Consider the following 15,784-nt stretch of genomic DNA (forward strand, 5'->3'; position numbering starts at 1 on the left):
TGTTTCCTCTTGAGCATGGGCACCTTCCCAGCGTAAGGAGAGACAGGAACACACCAGCGAGTCCCACAGCTCAACAGCACTTGCAGTGCACTTCCGGGGTGCGCGCGCGGGTGCGCGTGCACCCGGGTTATGAGCACGGCAGGGAGGGGCGGGCGGGTGGGTGGGAGGGGGCGTGTCTCGCTCACAAAGGATCTACGTAAAAGAAAAAAAGAAAAAAGAATACGTAAGTACCTAAAAGGCACTCGTTTTAACATCAAAGCTAGACACAGTAGCACAGTAACACCTAAGAGGAAGTCCAAACACAAAGCCCAATATCCAAGGCAGCAAGTCCAAAGTTAAGTCGTATTATGAGTAATTACTCTGGTATTTGGAGTCCGACAGCCTGTTTCGCCGCGCTACGGCAGTGTTGTTTCCTCTTGAGCATGGGCACCTTCCCAGCGTAAGGAGAGACAGGAACACACCAGCGAGTCCCACAGCTCAACAGCACTTGCAGTGCACTTCCGGGGTGCGCGCGCGGGTGCGCGTGCACCCGGGTTATGAGCACGGCAGGGAGGGGCGGGCGGGTGGGTGGGAGGGGGCGTGTCTCGCTCACAAAGGATTCTGGTATTTGGAGTCCGACAGCCTGTTTCGCCGCGCTACGGCAGTGTTGTTTCCTCTTGAGCATGGGCACCTTCCCAGCGTAAGGAGAGACAGGAACACACCAGCGAGTCCCACAGCTCAACAGCACTTGCAGTGCACTCTCATTTCAAAATCCATGTGTTACCATTCATAAGGACAAAATTGATTTTGCGCACACATCCACGCTTTGCACGCTGGGGATTCCTCCGCCCTAGCACTTAGCCAGTGGCCTCTGCCCCTGTCCCCCTTGACACTTCCCTCTCGGGCTCCTTCCAGCACTTGCCCATACTTTGCTCCCTCCCTCCCTCCCCATTCTCCTGCACTCTCTACACTGCACTTGCACGTCCGAATGCCACAAGGCCTAGGGGGAACACAATTGTACATTTACTGTTTTCGCACTTCATTTACTCTCCTGTTTCCACCCCACTTTGCCTTGCTATTCTCTTGTATAGGCGCCCAACAAATGCTCAATAAATAAAATAAAATATCCTTCTGTACTCACTCACACATTCTCTTCAGGCTCCCTCATGGCAAAACAAAAACAACCGAGGGGACCTAGACATGTGAGGGATCATGGGTACACTACACGCCACAGTAGGCATAGTGTTACACGCCCAGGTCGACGTACCTTTTCGAATTTCGAAAACAAGATGCAATACTTTGCGATTACCACTAGAAATCGGACTATATGCACAGCAAGTGAATCTAAGCAGATACAGTCATCAGAAATATGATTATGATAAGTAATGTATGTCTTACTTTCTCTAATGTCTAATTTGATTGTCATTTAATTCTTCTTTTCCTTTCCATCCTCAAAGAACATCCGTGGTACGTGTTTGCTTTCCTATAGCTTCTCCAATCAATGCTCAGCAGAGAAGAGGATGTACTACCTTTCTGAAGCCCAGGAGGCCTTTGAAATTGGACTTCTCATCAACAGGGACGCTGATTCGTTCACAAGTAAACAACAGCTTCACAGTCTGGTGAAGGCAGCATTCTGCCTTACAACAGTACACAAATGGCGCAGTGGGGAGAGTGATGAACTCTGTGAAGTGAGGAGGTTGTGCAGCGAGGCTATGGAGAAACTTTACATGTACAGTCAGTTGCCAGAGAAGCAGGACAAGAGCGCCTTTGCTAAAGAGATCATGTCCCTAGTGACAACTGTGACTAAACATTTACAAGTGCAAAGCTTCCCAAACTCAGACGAGAGGTCTTATGTTCCAGATAGTTATAGAGAGTGTGAGCGGAAATCAATTTTCAATGGGAGAGTGAGCTTTAAGGAGATCATCGAACTGTATTCCCAGCATCACGCCTCGGTGTGCCAGGCATTTGAAAACATATGTAGGAACCATAAAATTAAGGATGAACCTTCAGCTACTGGAGTCTGTATTACGGCTTTGAAAACTGAAACTCGGAATTTGGATACCATTGCTACAGAAGACACTGTCAATTCAAAGAAGATACCGAAGGAGAAGCCTAAGAGCATTGCCAACAAAGCAAAAAGGATATTGTCACGTTCAGATGCGGTGAGTGAGGAGGCGGAAACAGAAACTAAGCCCTTACCAGCTGAGAAAAATGAATCCAGCAGCAAGTCGAACCAAGCACTTCTTGCCCACCAAGATTCCAGCTCCTCGAATTCTTGGGGCAATTTGTCACTATCATCTAACAGTTGGGAGGAAGTGGGTGGTCCAACAGAAAAAGACCTGTCCAAATCAGGCCATAAAGGAGTAAATGATATCCTAAACACAGAGAGCTCCACTGCTGCTTCAGACAAAGACAAGCAAAATAGCCAAGGACGTAGTTTGAAAGCCTCTCTTCGGGTGGGTCCGGGTGGTCCCTCCACTATCATGGAGGAAGGACCCCTGTCCTCGTCTGCTGAAACACGGCCCTCGTTGAAAGGTGCTGTTGTCTATGGAGCTGCCACTTTGCCACATCCCGGCCAATCTGGTCACAAGGGTGTTTCCTCGCAGTCATCACAGTCCGAGTCCTTTGAAATGATTGACCCGTCGGCCGAAACCGAATCTGTAACTGACAGTAACATGGGCCGGCTTGCTATTAGTGAGCAGAAGATCCAGGAGGGAGAAAATATTGGGAAAGGCTCAGGGATGTTGATGTTTGGGGTGGACCCTGAAGGTGAAACTCTAGACAGTACAGATGAGATGCCTAATTATTATAGTGCCAATGCAAACCAAGTGGGCAGCCAGGGTTCTCAACGGAATAACCCACTCCCTAAGGCCACTTTTATGTCATCTGAAAAGACTGTATCAGTCGAAACCACTGATGTTGACCCCGGAGCAGACACAGCAGATGGATGGGAACCTATAGAAAATGATCTAAAACTACCTCCCAGAATTAGTGTTCCACATAAACAGGCAAGCGAGACAGAGAGGAACTCCTCAGTCTCTGCTCTGGAACGGATGTCTTCAGGGAGCAGTTTCAATTATTGTGACAGCACAGAAGAAGGGGCGGACGACAATCTAAACTACATTTTGAACAGCAGCCAAAGTTCAAACTCTTCCTTTAGATCGTGGGGCCGGTCGTCTCAGTTTTCAAGCAGTTTGTCTGACCAGGGGAGCCTTAATTCTACTTCAAGCTCTTTTGTTATGGTAAATGGAAAGACCAAAGAACAGATTTCAGAAGCACGCACTTTGGAAGATGCAGACTATCAAAAGCTAATATCAGGCGTGACTCATGATTGGCTCGTTCAAAGGCTTAATGGTACTGGGATATTCAAGCCGAGTCGCCTCAATCAAGCATACAGTAAGTACAATACTGTGCTATTGTTTTGTGAATTAGTTCTACTATGTTTGTTGTTAACTAAGCGTTTAATGTATTGTTTAAGACATTGTTTGATGGCTTCTGTTGAAGTGGTGGGATGCCTGTCATTGGGGTGGTAATTCTTTATAAAGGATGTTGGCTTTATTCCTTGCATAGTATATCACTGCCATTCAGAACGTCTTTCCTTTCTTTCATTCACATGATGTGAATCCAAAGTCCTCGTTTGCACTATTTGGAATTGTATTTCTAATAGACACAAATGAAGTGTAAAACTTAACCAGCTTTTTAGAACACTCCCACACAAGAACCCAATCTCCAAAGGTTCGGCTGATTTGAAGATACATCTAAGTGCATGCAGAGGGCCTGTTTTTTTTTAAAAAAGAGCAGTGTGTATATGTTTATATTAAATCACGCACCCCAATGCCAGCTGTGCCATCTTTTAGTGTGCAGTGCTTAAAAGCTCCATATTGGCCTTCAGGTTTAGGGCTAGGGCAGAATGACTGGTTCTTATTATTCCCATTCTGCACTTCCCTGATCCCTTTTAAGTCTCTGGGCCTCATTACACGGATGGCGGAGAACCATGGCGCTATTAGCGCCATGGTTCATGCCGGTAAATTACAGGCACCGCCTTGGCGGAAAGGGGAATTACCGCCCCATTCCAAGGTTGGCGGGGCGGTAATTCCCCATTCCACCATTGCCCTTCCCCATTCCCATTTTTGCCCCATAGGGCTCAATAGGAATGGGGAAGGCGCTAATTACGGTACCGCAAATTGCGGTACCGTAATTAGCTCCCTGGGTCCCTTTGCGGGTTGGTTTTTAACGCCTGCAAAAAGCAGGCGTTAATTCCCCCAACCCGCAAAGGGACCTCGTAGTAAGGCGGTAAGGATTTACCGGTACCAGTATTTTACCGGTACCGGTAAATCCTTACCGCCATCCGTGTAATGAGGCCCTATGATTGCAGAAGAAAGGAACACATTGGTTGCCTGTATTTGCCCCAGGGGAGAGGAGCAAAGGAGTTGGACTCTTTGTCTTGCTGTTGTTCTCTGCAGCCATCTCTATCATCAAGCTCATTGACCATGAAAGACATGCCATGTTACCTTGTTTGAGTTAATGGGGATTAATGTATCCCTACTCTGAGTGAGAGTAGAATCACAGTTCATCTCATATTCCTCTTCTTTCCCAAATGACACTCCTTGTCGGATTGTGAGGAGGTGAAAGAAACACAGACACTTTCATGATATCATTGGAGATGTTTTCTAAGAGAACAAAGTCTCATCAAAGTAAAATAACTTCTGGAACAAAGTGTGGGCCTCTACTCCGGTATCTGAGGGAGTATTAATCTAGAAGACCCTGCACAAATCACGAGGATAACATATTCTGGAGTGTCTGCATAGATTGCTCTTTACTGATGGAACAAGCACCACCACAAGGTTGCTCCCAGAATGTGGTTGACTCTAGACCAACAGGGTCATTCTTGCTCGTAGGCCAGCACACCATTCCTCATTGTGAAGAGATATTGCTCAGGATTCACACAACCTGGTTCATGAATGGGCACACATTTTGCATGCTATCTTTCCATCTCGGAACTCGACAGTTCAATTGCTGCGTACCCAGCTTATGTTACCCTTAACACGGGCATGCCGGGCCACTTCCCCTAAACATGGCACTGCTGTTCCTCCTTCCTTTTCGCAGTTCTGCTCATGTGTTAATGTGCACACTTCTGATTTCTCAATACTGTGTAGTCTCTGAGTACATCTAATTCACTTCCCTGCACCGAGTTGTCTCTTCTTTTATATTTCTTTTCCATTGTAGTTATTTCTCACTGTGATGCTGTTTCCTGCATATTGGAAATGCTGTATGTATAGATTTCAATTGCAGAACTGTCAGAGAGAAAGCCTTCCTAAATATTATTCGTACCCGGGGAAGGGTGGTTAGCCAATCAGGTAGCTGGAACAGCAGGCGAGAATACACATTTTCAGCCTGCTGCTTCTAGCCACCCAAGATCCTTCCCCGGGTGGCGCCATAGATACATTTGTTTAATGTGGGGAGGCAACACCTCTCCCTGTTGCCTCCCCACCTCCCTTCCCTTAAAAAATCCTTACTCCTTCCCATCCCCTCCCTCCCCACTTACCTGCTGAACCAGAGCTTTGTACTTCCGTCCCGGTGCTCCTTCCATCTCCCGGCCGCCAGAGAAATTGGACTTGGTCCCTTTTCCCTATGGTGGCGGTCCTTTTTTTCGTTTATTTATTGGCTTCCCTGGGGAGATTGGCTGCACGAGCGACACCAATCTCCCGAGGGGGAAAAACATTTGCACACTAGATAAATCCCGGGGTGCGAATGGCTTTCCCCCCGCTGTGGGGGCGGACGTGGCCTTTAACGGCCCACAGCGCTAACCGAGGCCCTTGCATCGCTTGGGTTTTCCTGGGCTCGGGCTGGCGGGCCATTAAAGGCCATGTCTGCCCCCTCGCAGCGTGGGTGAAAGCCATATTAGACATGGGCAGCAACCTGCCCATTTCACTATGTCACTCTATGAACTCATGAGAAGATGCATAAATCATTCTCGCACTTTCTCAAATGCATCGTAACTGGCACTGGCATGTGCCGGTCTGACCATACACTAGCACATAGTAATGATGAGTGATGGGTTCATAGGTTTGCCAATATGTGGAAAACAGTTACATGAATAAATTGAATACATCATTTCACAAGCATCTCTCTGTTTGCAAGATTGTTCAGGAATCCTGATTGTTTTGGGAAGCAATTCTGCAGAAAAGGTTTGCGCTGGGATTTCCAAGTTAACAGAGTGTAGTGATAGCCCATCCTGTCTACCTAGATAATTTCATGGATTTTGGTGTTTTTACCAAAAGTGATATGTCTCATTTCTAGACGCTCTCCTCTTGAAGTACTCCAAGAAGTCAGGGCTATGGACAGCTCAAGAGACTGTCGTGCACATCGGAGACTACCTCACTGTGGACAAGCCGGGCAAACAAAGGAACGCCTTCTGGATCCATTTTCTGCACCAGGATGAAACCCTCGGCAGGTACTGTGTTCGCTATATTTAGACAGGGTAGAATGTGTACCAATCGCAAACGGTTGCATGCTCTGTGTACTAAATGGACCTCTTGTTCTGACTAGTAGTGTTATCCTTTGTGGACTCAAGTAGTTGTATGTGCATGGGGGGTCGATACAGGAATCACTTTACTGAAAGAAATGAGTACCCTGGTGCCTAGGTTCCAACAACCCATCCTAGTTTACGTACTACGTAGTGGCCTACAATGATAGGACTCAAGTCACACTTTTGCTTCTTGACAACATATCAAGCTTGCCTGTCGTAGCCGGCTAAGACTAGTCAGTGGTCAATACATGTAGAGGCTAGAAAACATTAAATTATTCATACTGTTTTGGAAAACTCGCACAAGTCAACTATTTAAATTTGCTGAACAAAATTCAGCGGCCTTGCTTAAGATAACCTGATGTAACCATGAGCTTTGTTTTTTAAACTATATTGTCCTATTTTTTATGAATTATTTGTTCTTGAAATTAACCTTCATGATTTTTTTTCAATCTCCCGCATTATATGCATTTTTATTTCCTAAGGTAAGCGCAGAATACAGCAAATGTTACCACCTGTGATGTTACAAGTACCTGTATAGATTACTGTGTGACACCTGCCTAAAGTATATGTCCTTGACATCTAATTACACTTTATATTTTCCCCGCGGTAAACCTGCTGATTGTGGTGGAATGGATTTCTTGTTTGTGCTTGTCCCCGGTATCCGGTGATTCCATTGACTACAATGCTAGTAATGCAAAAGCATCGAATGCAAAAGCCTCAAAAAAATGCATTTTTGCGTAGGTAAAGGTTTTTTGTTTATTATAATGGGCTTTAAGCCGTAAAAAAACAAGGGGTTCCATTAAAAAATGGAGAAGAAAATGATATTTTTCGATGCATTTTTTTTCGAGGCTTTTGCATTCGATGCTATCACTATAAACCCTTGTCCCCCAGAAAACTATATTGTTTGTTTCTCCGAGTACTTCAGCATTTGCGTGTCTTGGTCCCCACTGGGTAGCCAGCAGAAAATCCCAACCTTTGGCCTTTACCCTTTCTGTCTGCCGCTCCCAGATGCAGAAAACACAAATAGCACTTGCCCATTGCAGAAATCTTACTTTGGGTCCTGACGTTGTGTTGTCAGTATCTGTTGGGTGCCCTATACTCATGAGCAGCACATGACTCGCAATCTAAGTCTCTGGCTGGATTTCACGCGGATAATCAGCAGAACGTGTATTAAGAATGAATGCAAGTGCAAGCAGCTGAATCTATACTCGGGCAGTGACAGCCGGAACACAAACAATGTTGCTTAAATAACTTACTAAGGGTGGGACACACACGATTCTGGTTAGAACAATTAGAACACTTTACAATCATGCTTCTTAAATAGCAAGGACCTACTGAACAAGAGGCACACAGGAGCTGCCATAGAGTGGTAGGACAACTCTTTCCCTCGGTCGTTTTCTAAGTCCCCAGAGTGTAAAAGGAAGACGTAAGTAGTTCACACCTTGCGTTTACACTCTGGGGGATGTTCTATCTATTTGGATGGATTACTTGTACGGAACGAGATGTGCATTCCAACCGTGCAATCCTACTCCTCCTTCTACCACATGCTTTTATGCCAGCATCCATTTTTTTGACGGCGTACAAACCACTGGGTCTCTACGGAATCTTGCTGTTTTTTCCATCGGGTGAAAGCAGATGAGTTTCACAGAAATCCATTATAAATGCCGTCTGCTATGAGTACATTTACAAAGCATTGGCACTTTTTGCAAAACGGAATGCAAAAACAAGGTCTAAAGGTGATTTTAGGTATTGCTAAATTGCCAGCAATAAGCCAAAACTATTGCATTGAAGTACAGCTAGGAGGGAGATGACATGTGAGGCAGGACACATGGCTTGTGGGTGTTTGGTTATTTCACCATCTATTAACTGCCCATAATCATTTTAGTCACTAAGACAATTCACAACCACTACCAACCTCTCCCCGCCCAAAGCACATCCACCTGGAACTCATTGAGCTCGCTCTATCAAGCAGTAACATGACATGTTGGCCTAACCGTGTTTTTTCTAATCTGCTGAGAGTTAATGTTTGAATTGCAGTTGTAAATAAGCTACTGGTGTAATAAAAAATATCTTTAACAAGTCTGCCTTCAGCAACTCGATTCGCATCTGTTCCTTGCTCTGAAATACTGTTAAAAACAAGCAGTGACATAGGCATCTGTTTTGGCTTTTGTATAGGTATTATATAGGTATTTGCAATACACTGCTACCATATTTATAGGTAGTCTCACAATTGTCCAGCTGTTGTCATCTTGTGGTAAAGTACTTCCATTATAGCATTGCCCGGGGAAAATGCCTATCCCATGCCTGAAGAAATGCTAAAAAAAACTGTTGGCTTTGCTAATTTTTCCTACACTTATTTGTTGCACTCCATTTTCCAAATGCCTGAAATTGTATGGAGGTAACCCAAGTGCACTTAATTGTTAACATTTGCGGTCACCTCTATGCAATTACCACATTTTTTAAAATGAACCCCTCACAGCATTTTGATAGCATCAATCAGAGCCACTAAGAGAATTAGGCTTGGGTTGTCTCGTAGAGCAACAGAGCAATGTCTTCAGTGGTCTCACATTATAGGTCAACGTGGGCCAGTTTGATGATGCATACTCTGTGCAGCTGGTAGCTTTGACCAATGTTATAGGCCCACAGTCGCATTCATTTGTTGCCAGAGTCCTGGGTCGGAAAAAGGGGCTAAAACCAAGCATTGCATTCTAATGTTTGTCTTTACCCTTTTTCCGATCCTGGGTAGGAGGTGGGGTACTTTTTTTTGTCATGTGGAGCTGGGGCAAGGTTTTGTCCCTTCTTCCTTGGGAGAAGCCACCACCTCTGTGGGTAGGTAGGTGAGCCTGCTAAGCAAAACACTCCCTAGAGGTTAGGAAAAGCAGGACCTCACTGGGAGTAACTCCCCACTAGGGTACAGGGACTCCCATTCCGGTAAGGAACTTGCTACAACTGAGACATTGTCTGCATACATGTGAATACCAGAAGTGGATATGACTGTCAGCTGTGGAAGTCCCAATAATGTTTAAAGTGCATTTGAACAGTTGGCTAAAGGCAATGCTGGCCACGCAATGGGCTGGACAGTTAAACACACCCCTTTGGTATCTGGTAGCAAGAATAAAAGGAGTTTCCCCTGTAAATGGAGGAGGAGAAACGATGCGCAGAAGGGATAATCCGACGTACCAACTTCATTGGAAGGCTGAGCAGAGGCGCTGTAGCATGGAGAAGGACCCAGAAGGAGGTCCGGAGAGAACCTGGAAGAGAAGCCAAGAGAACTAGAAACATGGCCGACGAGGCGCAGGGCTGTGCAGTTGGTGAGGTCGAAACGGAGCTGCCCCTGAGGGAAGGCATGACCACGCAAAGGACATGGTGAGTTTGGAGCTCAGGAAACAACGCCGAACCCGGCAAGCGAGAGAGGAATGAGTCCCATGCTCGCAATACGCTTTTAATTGCATGAAGGGGACCAATTTGCATGGAAATCAAAGCGATGGAGCTCCCCTCTGTGCAATTTACTCTTTAAGTTAAAATGAGCTCAATGTATTTTATAATGCAAAATCTGACACACATTTTCAAAAAATTGTGCAATCTTTAAAAAAGTCACAAATAGCCATTTTGTTTTGTCTGGCCTTTTTGGGTTAGTTCAACATTGTAGAGAAGTATCTGCCTGACGTTTTAACATTGGGGTCATTAATTAATGTTTGCACTGTTTTTCAGTGTTATTGCCCGCTCTGAAATTTTCCACTCTGTTTTCTTTGTAATAAAATGACTGGATACCCATTAAACCGGTAATGGAGGAGGTTGCTAGTTTTTCGAATCATTCATGGTACAAGATCAATGCTGCAAAGTTCGAGTTTTTTCCACTCACTGAGGATACTGTCAAACCAGATGATCTCATGGGATTTAGATGGGCCCCGTCCAGTTTTAAATACTTGGGGGTTATGATGTCGCTATCCCTATATGAAGAGAAGCACGAAACATACCTTAATATATTGGCAATTAAATTGAACTCATGGTCCAGGTTCCCCCTGCTGAAAATGGTAGTGGTACCCAAGCTGCTGTATTATTTCAATACTATTCCAATTTGGCCAGGGCGCACGTTTTTTGTAAAGCTCCGGTTGATGGCAGTGCAATTTGTATGGGAGGGCAGTATGTCCCGTATGAGCTGGGAAGGACTGACTGAATCTTATGATCGGGGCAGCCTTGCTACTGCAGATTTCGAATTATATCACCTAGTGGGACAGTCACAATACGCCAAACCCATTGCATCAAGCGTTAGAACGCTATGGGGCAACTCCAATGGACTTTAAAATGGTAATTCTGGATGACTGCTACATAGATTCATGTACATTTGATCCAGTGCGCACAACAGTGAACGCATGGACCAGAATATTTAGATCTCTGGGCGTAACCACCTCTTATAGTAGTAAGATCCCTTTGTAGAACTGTCCAGGGCTTCCTCCAACATTAAATCTCAATATATACAGATGTCTTGAGACCCGGAAAGAGTAATGAAGCCGTTAGATTACTACAATATTTTTGGATAAGTGCAGCCGTACGCCGATGATGGCCATCGTTCCGTAGGAGCCGGCAACCTGTGAATGCATAGAAGCCATAATATTGGGTGATGAACAGAGGAGCCACATATGGAGGCTATACAGGATAGTGCAGACTGGCCAGCCACAGCGAAACACAGCAAGGGCAAAATGGGAGAGAGACCTAGATGTGCGAGACTAAATGGCAGAGATACTGCCTTTTATCGAAGGAAGTCTCACTCAATGCACAGCTACGGCTCATACAATTTAAAGTGCTGAATCGGTTGTATTACACTCCAGCAAAGTTAGCACAATTCTCTCCAGATGTGCTGGACAAATGTATGAAGTGCAGCCGGGAGGGGGCCAACACAATTCATATGTTACAGTTCTGACGGGAAGTAGCGGAGACATTGGCCCTCATTCCAACCCAGGCGTTAAGGGTTTAACGGCGCCGTTAACCCTTAACGCTTGATTTCCACCTTAACGCCTGCTTCTAGCAGGCGTTAAATACCAAGGCGCTAAGCGTCTTTGGCGCTAATTACGGCACCGTAATTTACGGTGCCGTAATTAGCGCCTTCCCCACTCCCATTATGCCCTATGGGGCAAAAATGGAAATGGGGAAGGGTAAATGGGGATTGGGGATTTACCGCCCCACTCACCTTGGAATGGGGCGGTAAATCCGCCATCCACCATGGTGTAAACGGAGTTTACACCATGGTGGTAAAGTAGGGAACTTACCACCTGGGTTGGAATGAGGGCCATTATATGTAATGACCAGAATCCCCCCATACTCCTCCCCCTTAAATATTTACTGGATGACATAGGAAAAGTTACTACAAAAATACGCAGAATGTTCAATATGGGCTGTGTCATAGCAAAGAAATGTATTCTGTTAAAATGGAAATCTAGAATTGCACCATCATGTCGGGAATAGCTCAGAGAGCTGACTTATGTAAGGTTCCATGTGTTACTATCCCCGGAAAAATATCGCCATACAAGAATATCGCCATATATTTGCGGCGATATTAAGCCATAGAACCTGCAGGGACACCCCTGCAACGCCCATAATTATTTTAATGGACACCCCCGCAACACTCTGTTCCATTAACACCATACATTATTAATAATAATATCGCCTATGGCCTTACCCCATGACCATATATATGGCGATATTATTGGTGGGGATAATATTACCTGATACCTTATGTAAATGATAGGGAGGAGGGATGTGTCGCAACAGTAACTGTGACAAGTAGACGAAAAGATAAATGGGGACCGTTTTGGGAATATGTCAGGGAGAGACGGTCGGAAAATGTATGAATGTGTAACCCTGAAATTGGACTTGAAAGTGTATTGTTAACCTGTAGAGCAGTTATTTGTTGAATTAATGGAAGAGATGCTGAACGTCATATACAACTTGTCTGCCTGTTACTTAAATACAGTTTAAAAAAAAAACATACACTCCCCAGCTTGCAGCTCGGGGGCCGTCCTCTTTTCTGTTCCCTTCCCTGCCCAAATAATGCTCCCACACCCCCTCTCTTGGTCTCTTCTTCGCCCTCTCCTGTTACCTGCTTCCCTTTCATCTGTTCCTTGCTTCCATCTCTCCTTGTCCCACTTAGGTCTCAAAAGTGATCTTAGGGTAAATAAATACTCAATACAAGCAATCAACAGAACCTAAACTCCAAAAGGCTTTATTTAATGTGTGCTGTTCATGCATGCATCTTGCTCATGTAAATCACACAAGTACTTGTACCTTCTGTCATCTACTAAAATATTTATGCATACACAGTCATTTGAATAACCCATATTGTGTGAACGTTTCTTTGAGCTTCTGATCCTTCTCCAACCAGTGGTGCTGACACTACTTCTAACAAGACACGCCCACCCACACCTGAGGATTAAATTCACATTGCAGTGCAAATACACCCCATCTGTATATTACCCCTTGGATCCATAGCAGTCCCCCTGTTCAACCTTGGCAGGGAATGTATTTATTGACTTCCCACCCTCGCATAACTTAAAGATAGATGGCAACCTTCCGGCTCCCTTTAACATGTCCTGCAAGGGCATGCCTTCTGCACACCAATAATGTATATTCTTACAGGGGAAAATAATGGCATTTTGGAACAAGCCATTGTCTTCATGCAGGGCCAAATGTCAGCAATATTTTGCATAGCCCACACAATGATATTCTTGGAGCAGAAAATACTGCATTGTGGGCAAAACCATCACAAGTGTGTTTTTTCAGGGGCAAATACTGGCAATATTTGGCAAAGCCAAGCCAGGTACTTCAATTACCGTTATTGGCATTGCTCTTGTTCTTGCCGGCTCCACTTCCCCATCTTCTTCCTGGGGGTCTATCTGAGGGATCAACTTGTTCATTTGGATAGCAGCGGCCTGTCAAAGCAACTATCCCCCACTTTTAGAGTTTCAAAGTCAGTGGGGGTCATTATGACCCTGGTGGTAGCCATGCCGGTTTATAACGGTGCCGGTGCATCCAACATGGTCTGCGAGCAGGTGCCAGTCCGCCCGCCAGGTCAGAACTGGCGGGCGGGAAGGCACCCGCCCGCAGAACTCAGTTTGCCGTCCAGGAACTACAGTACCGGGAAGCTCACCGGTACCGTAGTTCCCGGACTGGCAAACTTATAATGAGGCCCAGTGAATATGATTACCTCCTTATACGAAAGACAAATGCCTATAGAGGGTGGGCTTGAACACCATTTGGGGTCTATCTCAGTAGTAGGAGATAGCAGATGACCAGGTTTGGACATATTTAGCGAACCATTAAAGAGCAAGAGCGACAGTTATGGTACTTGTTGCAGGACAAAGAGACATACTATTAAGACTCACTGTAAATTATTAATGTGGTCCAAGCAGATCTGTAGAAGGATCCCATTAGTCCTGCATGATTTGCTTTAGTGCTCATGTTGACTCAAAAATGAATGCTAAGTTATAAGAAACCCAGATGTTTGCTCAACTATTTTATTCTTATGTACCAACTTGTACTCCGCAATACCTTGATGAACTAGCCTTGCACTCTTTATCAAGGTAAAGGTCCCTTCCTTTATTTTAAGTATCCACTGGAACAGAGTTATCATTGTTTTATACAAGTTCAGAAAATTGAAATAGAAATGTTGAAATATTTATGAGTTTGTTTTTTAGTTTTCATGTAGAAATACTAGAATAAAAGAAAGGACCTTGGTCTCGATTAAGAGTGCACTTCGAGTTCATCAAGGCTTTGATGAATATAATTGGTACATATGATCATTTGGCCTTCGAGCTAGGACCATTATCTTCTTACACCTAGAAAGTTGGGAATTAATTAGAGATGTTCTTTTGAAATATTTGCATATATGCAACCAGAAGTGCGATTCCGCCATTATTGTCGTTTAGTAACGCTATTTTCTTCTCATATTTTTTTCTTGTAAGTATGTAAGTGTTTTACATGTTTTTATAGTTCCATAAAATGTTATAAAATCATTAATTCTCAAAAATGCCACCAAAAGGTGAAATGATGTAATGGCATGACTGGATGTGCCATTGTGTAGAACATGTGTTGTATGTCACAGTTGTCTGACTGGATAACAGTAGAAGGTGCGTGTCATTCTTGCAGATATGTTGGCAAAGAGTACAAGAAGGAAAAGGAAATCTTTTATCACCTGAACGACGTTGAACGTCAAATGACGGCACAGTATTACGTTACAGAATTTAACAGGAGTCTCTATGAGTTGAGCATCCCCACACAAGTATTCTACCTGCCCTCTGCAGTACTTATGGTAAGTCCATGCCCACTTAGTGTGTACTATAAATGCCAAGCGAACAGCATTTTGATGTATTATATACATTCTTCACCATGCACAAAGGTTTGACCTTAAAACGTGCTTATCTTGGGAGTAATTGACTCCCTGAACTCGCCATGTGTCTAGATAGGGGATCAAAAATTCACTATATATGTGTGTGTATTACAGGGACTGTCGTAGCGGCCCTTTAGTTATGGTTAAGTTGCTCAACCCATAGGAAGAGCCCTTTTTGGGCGGCTTATAACTTGCCCAACCCCCCCCCCCCCTCCCGGACGAATCGTCACAAAACTTTTTTTTAAAAAAAGGAAATGGCCCCACCAGATTGATCCTGTATGGTCTGTTGAGATTTCGTGCTGCGGGGGCAAAGTTATAGGGGGTCCAAAAATGTGTGGTGTTCCCATAGAAGCAATGGAAAATAATTTTGTCAAACTAATGAAACAATCTCTGGGGAGGTGAGCGGTGCTGACGATGGGATGGGATGGGATATGGCCATAAGAAGCCAAAAAAACAGTGTTTTTTCATCCCCGAAGTCCGGGAACAGTCTGGATGGTCGTGTACAGTCCTGTGATGTTCGCAAACATTTCAAATGTTCGGGGACATCCATTTTTGAATTACATGGTTGATGAAAAGCAGTTTTTGGATGGCTTATAACGTTTCTACATGAAAACTAAAAAACAAACTCCTAAATATTTCAACATTTCTATTTTAACATTAATATCATTCTTGTCCTGACCCTGAATGGTTCTGCAAGGTTTGGTGCTGTTTTGCCAAGAGGGAGCAGAAGTAGGGGCTGGGGCCCCAAAATATTTGAAAGGCTTATAAATGTAGTGCCATTTGACGAATCTACACACAAGTTTGAAAACATATTTTAGACCCAGAATTGAATGGATTTGCAAAGTTTGGTGGGATTTTGTCAAGAGGGGTCAAAATAAGAGGGGGGTCTCAAC

General features: G+C 44.5%; 1 protein-coding gene across 1 annotated transcript in view; it reads left to right on the forward strand.

The window, feature by feature from the left end:
• Window positions 1-15,784, forward strand: part of ALPK1 (alpha kinase 1) — a 642,651-nt gene that overhangs the window by 569,857 nt on the left and 57,010 nt on the right. The window contains exons 10-12 of the mRNA XM_069630980.1: window positions 1,437-3,375; window positions 6,280-6,433; window positions 14,651-14,813. Coding sequence (XP_069487081.1) covers window positions 1,437-3,375; window positions 6,280-6,433; window positions 14,651-14,813 — 2,256 coding nt within the window. The remainder of the gene's footprint in view (window positions 1-1,436; window positions 3,376-6,279; window positions 6,434-14,650; window positions 14,814-15,784) is intronic.

Source organism: Ambystoma mexicanum, chromosome 6q, assembly GCF_040938575.1.
Source record: "Ambystoma mexicanum isolate Mex_15411 chromosome 6q, UKY_AmexF1_1, whole genome shotgun sequence".
NCBI classification, from domain to species: domain Eukaryota; kingdom Metazoa; phylum Chordata; class Amphibia; order Caudata; family Ambystomatidae; genus Ambystoma; species Ambystoma mexicanum.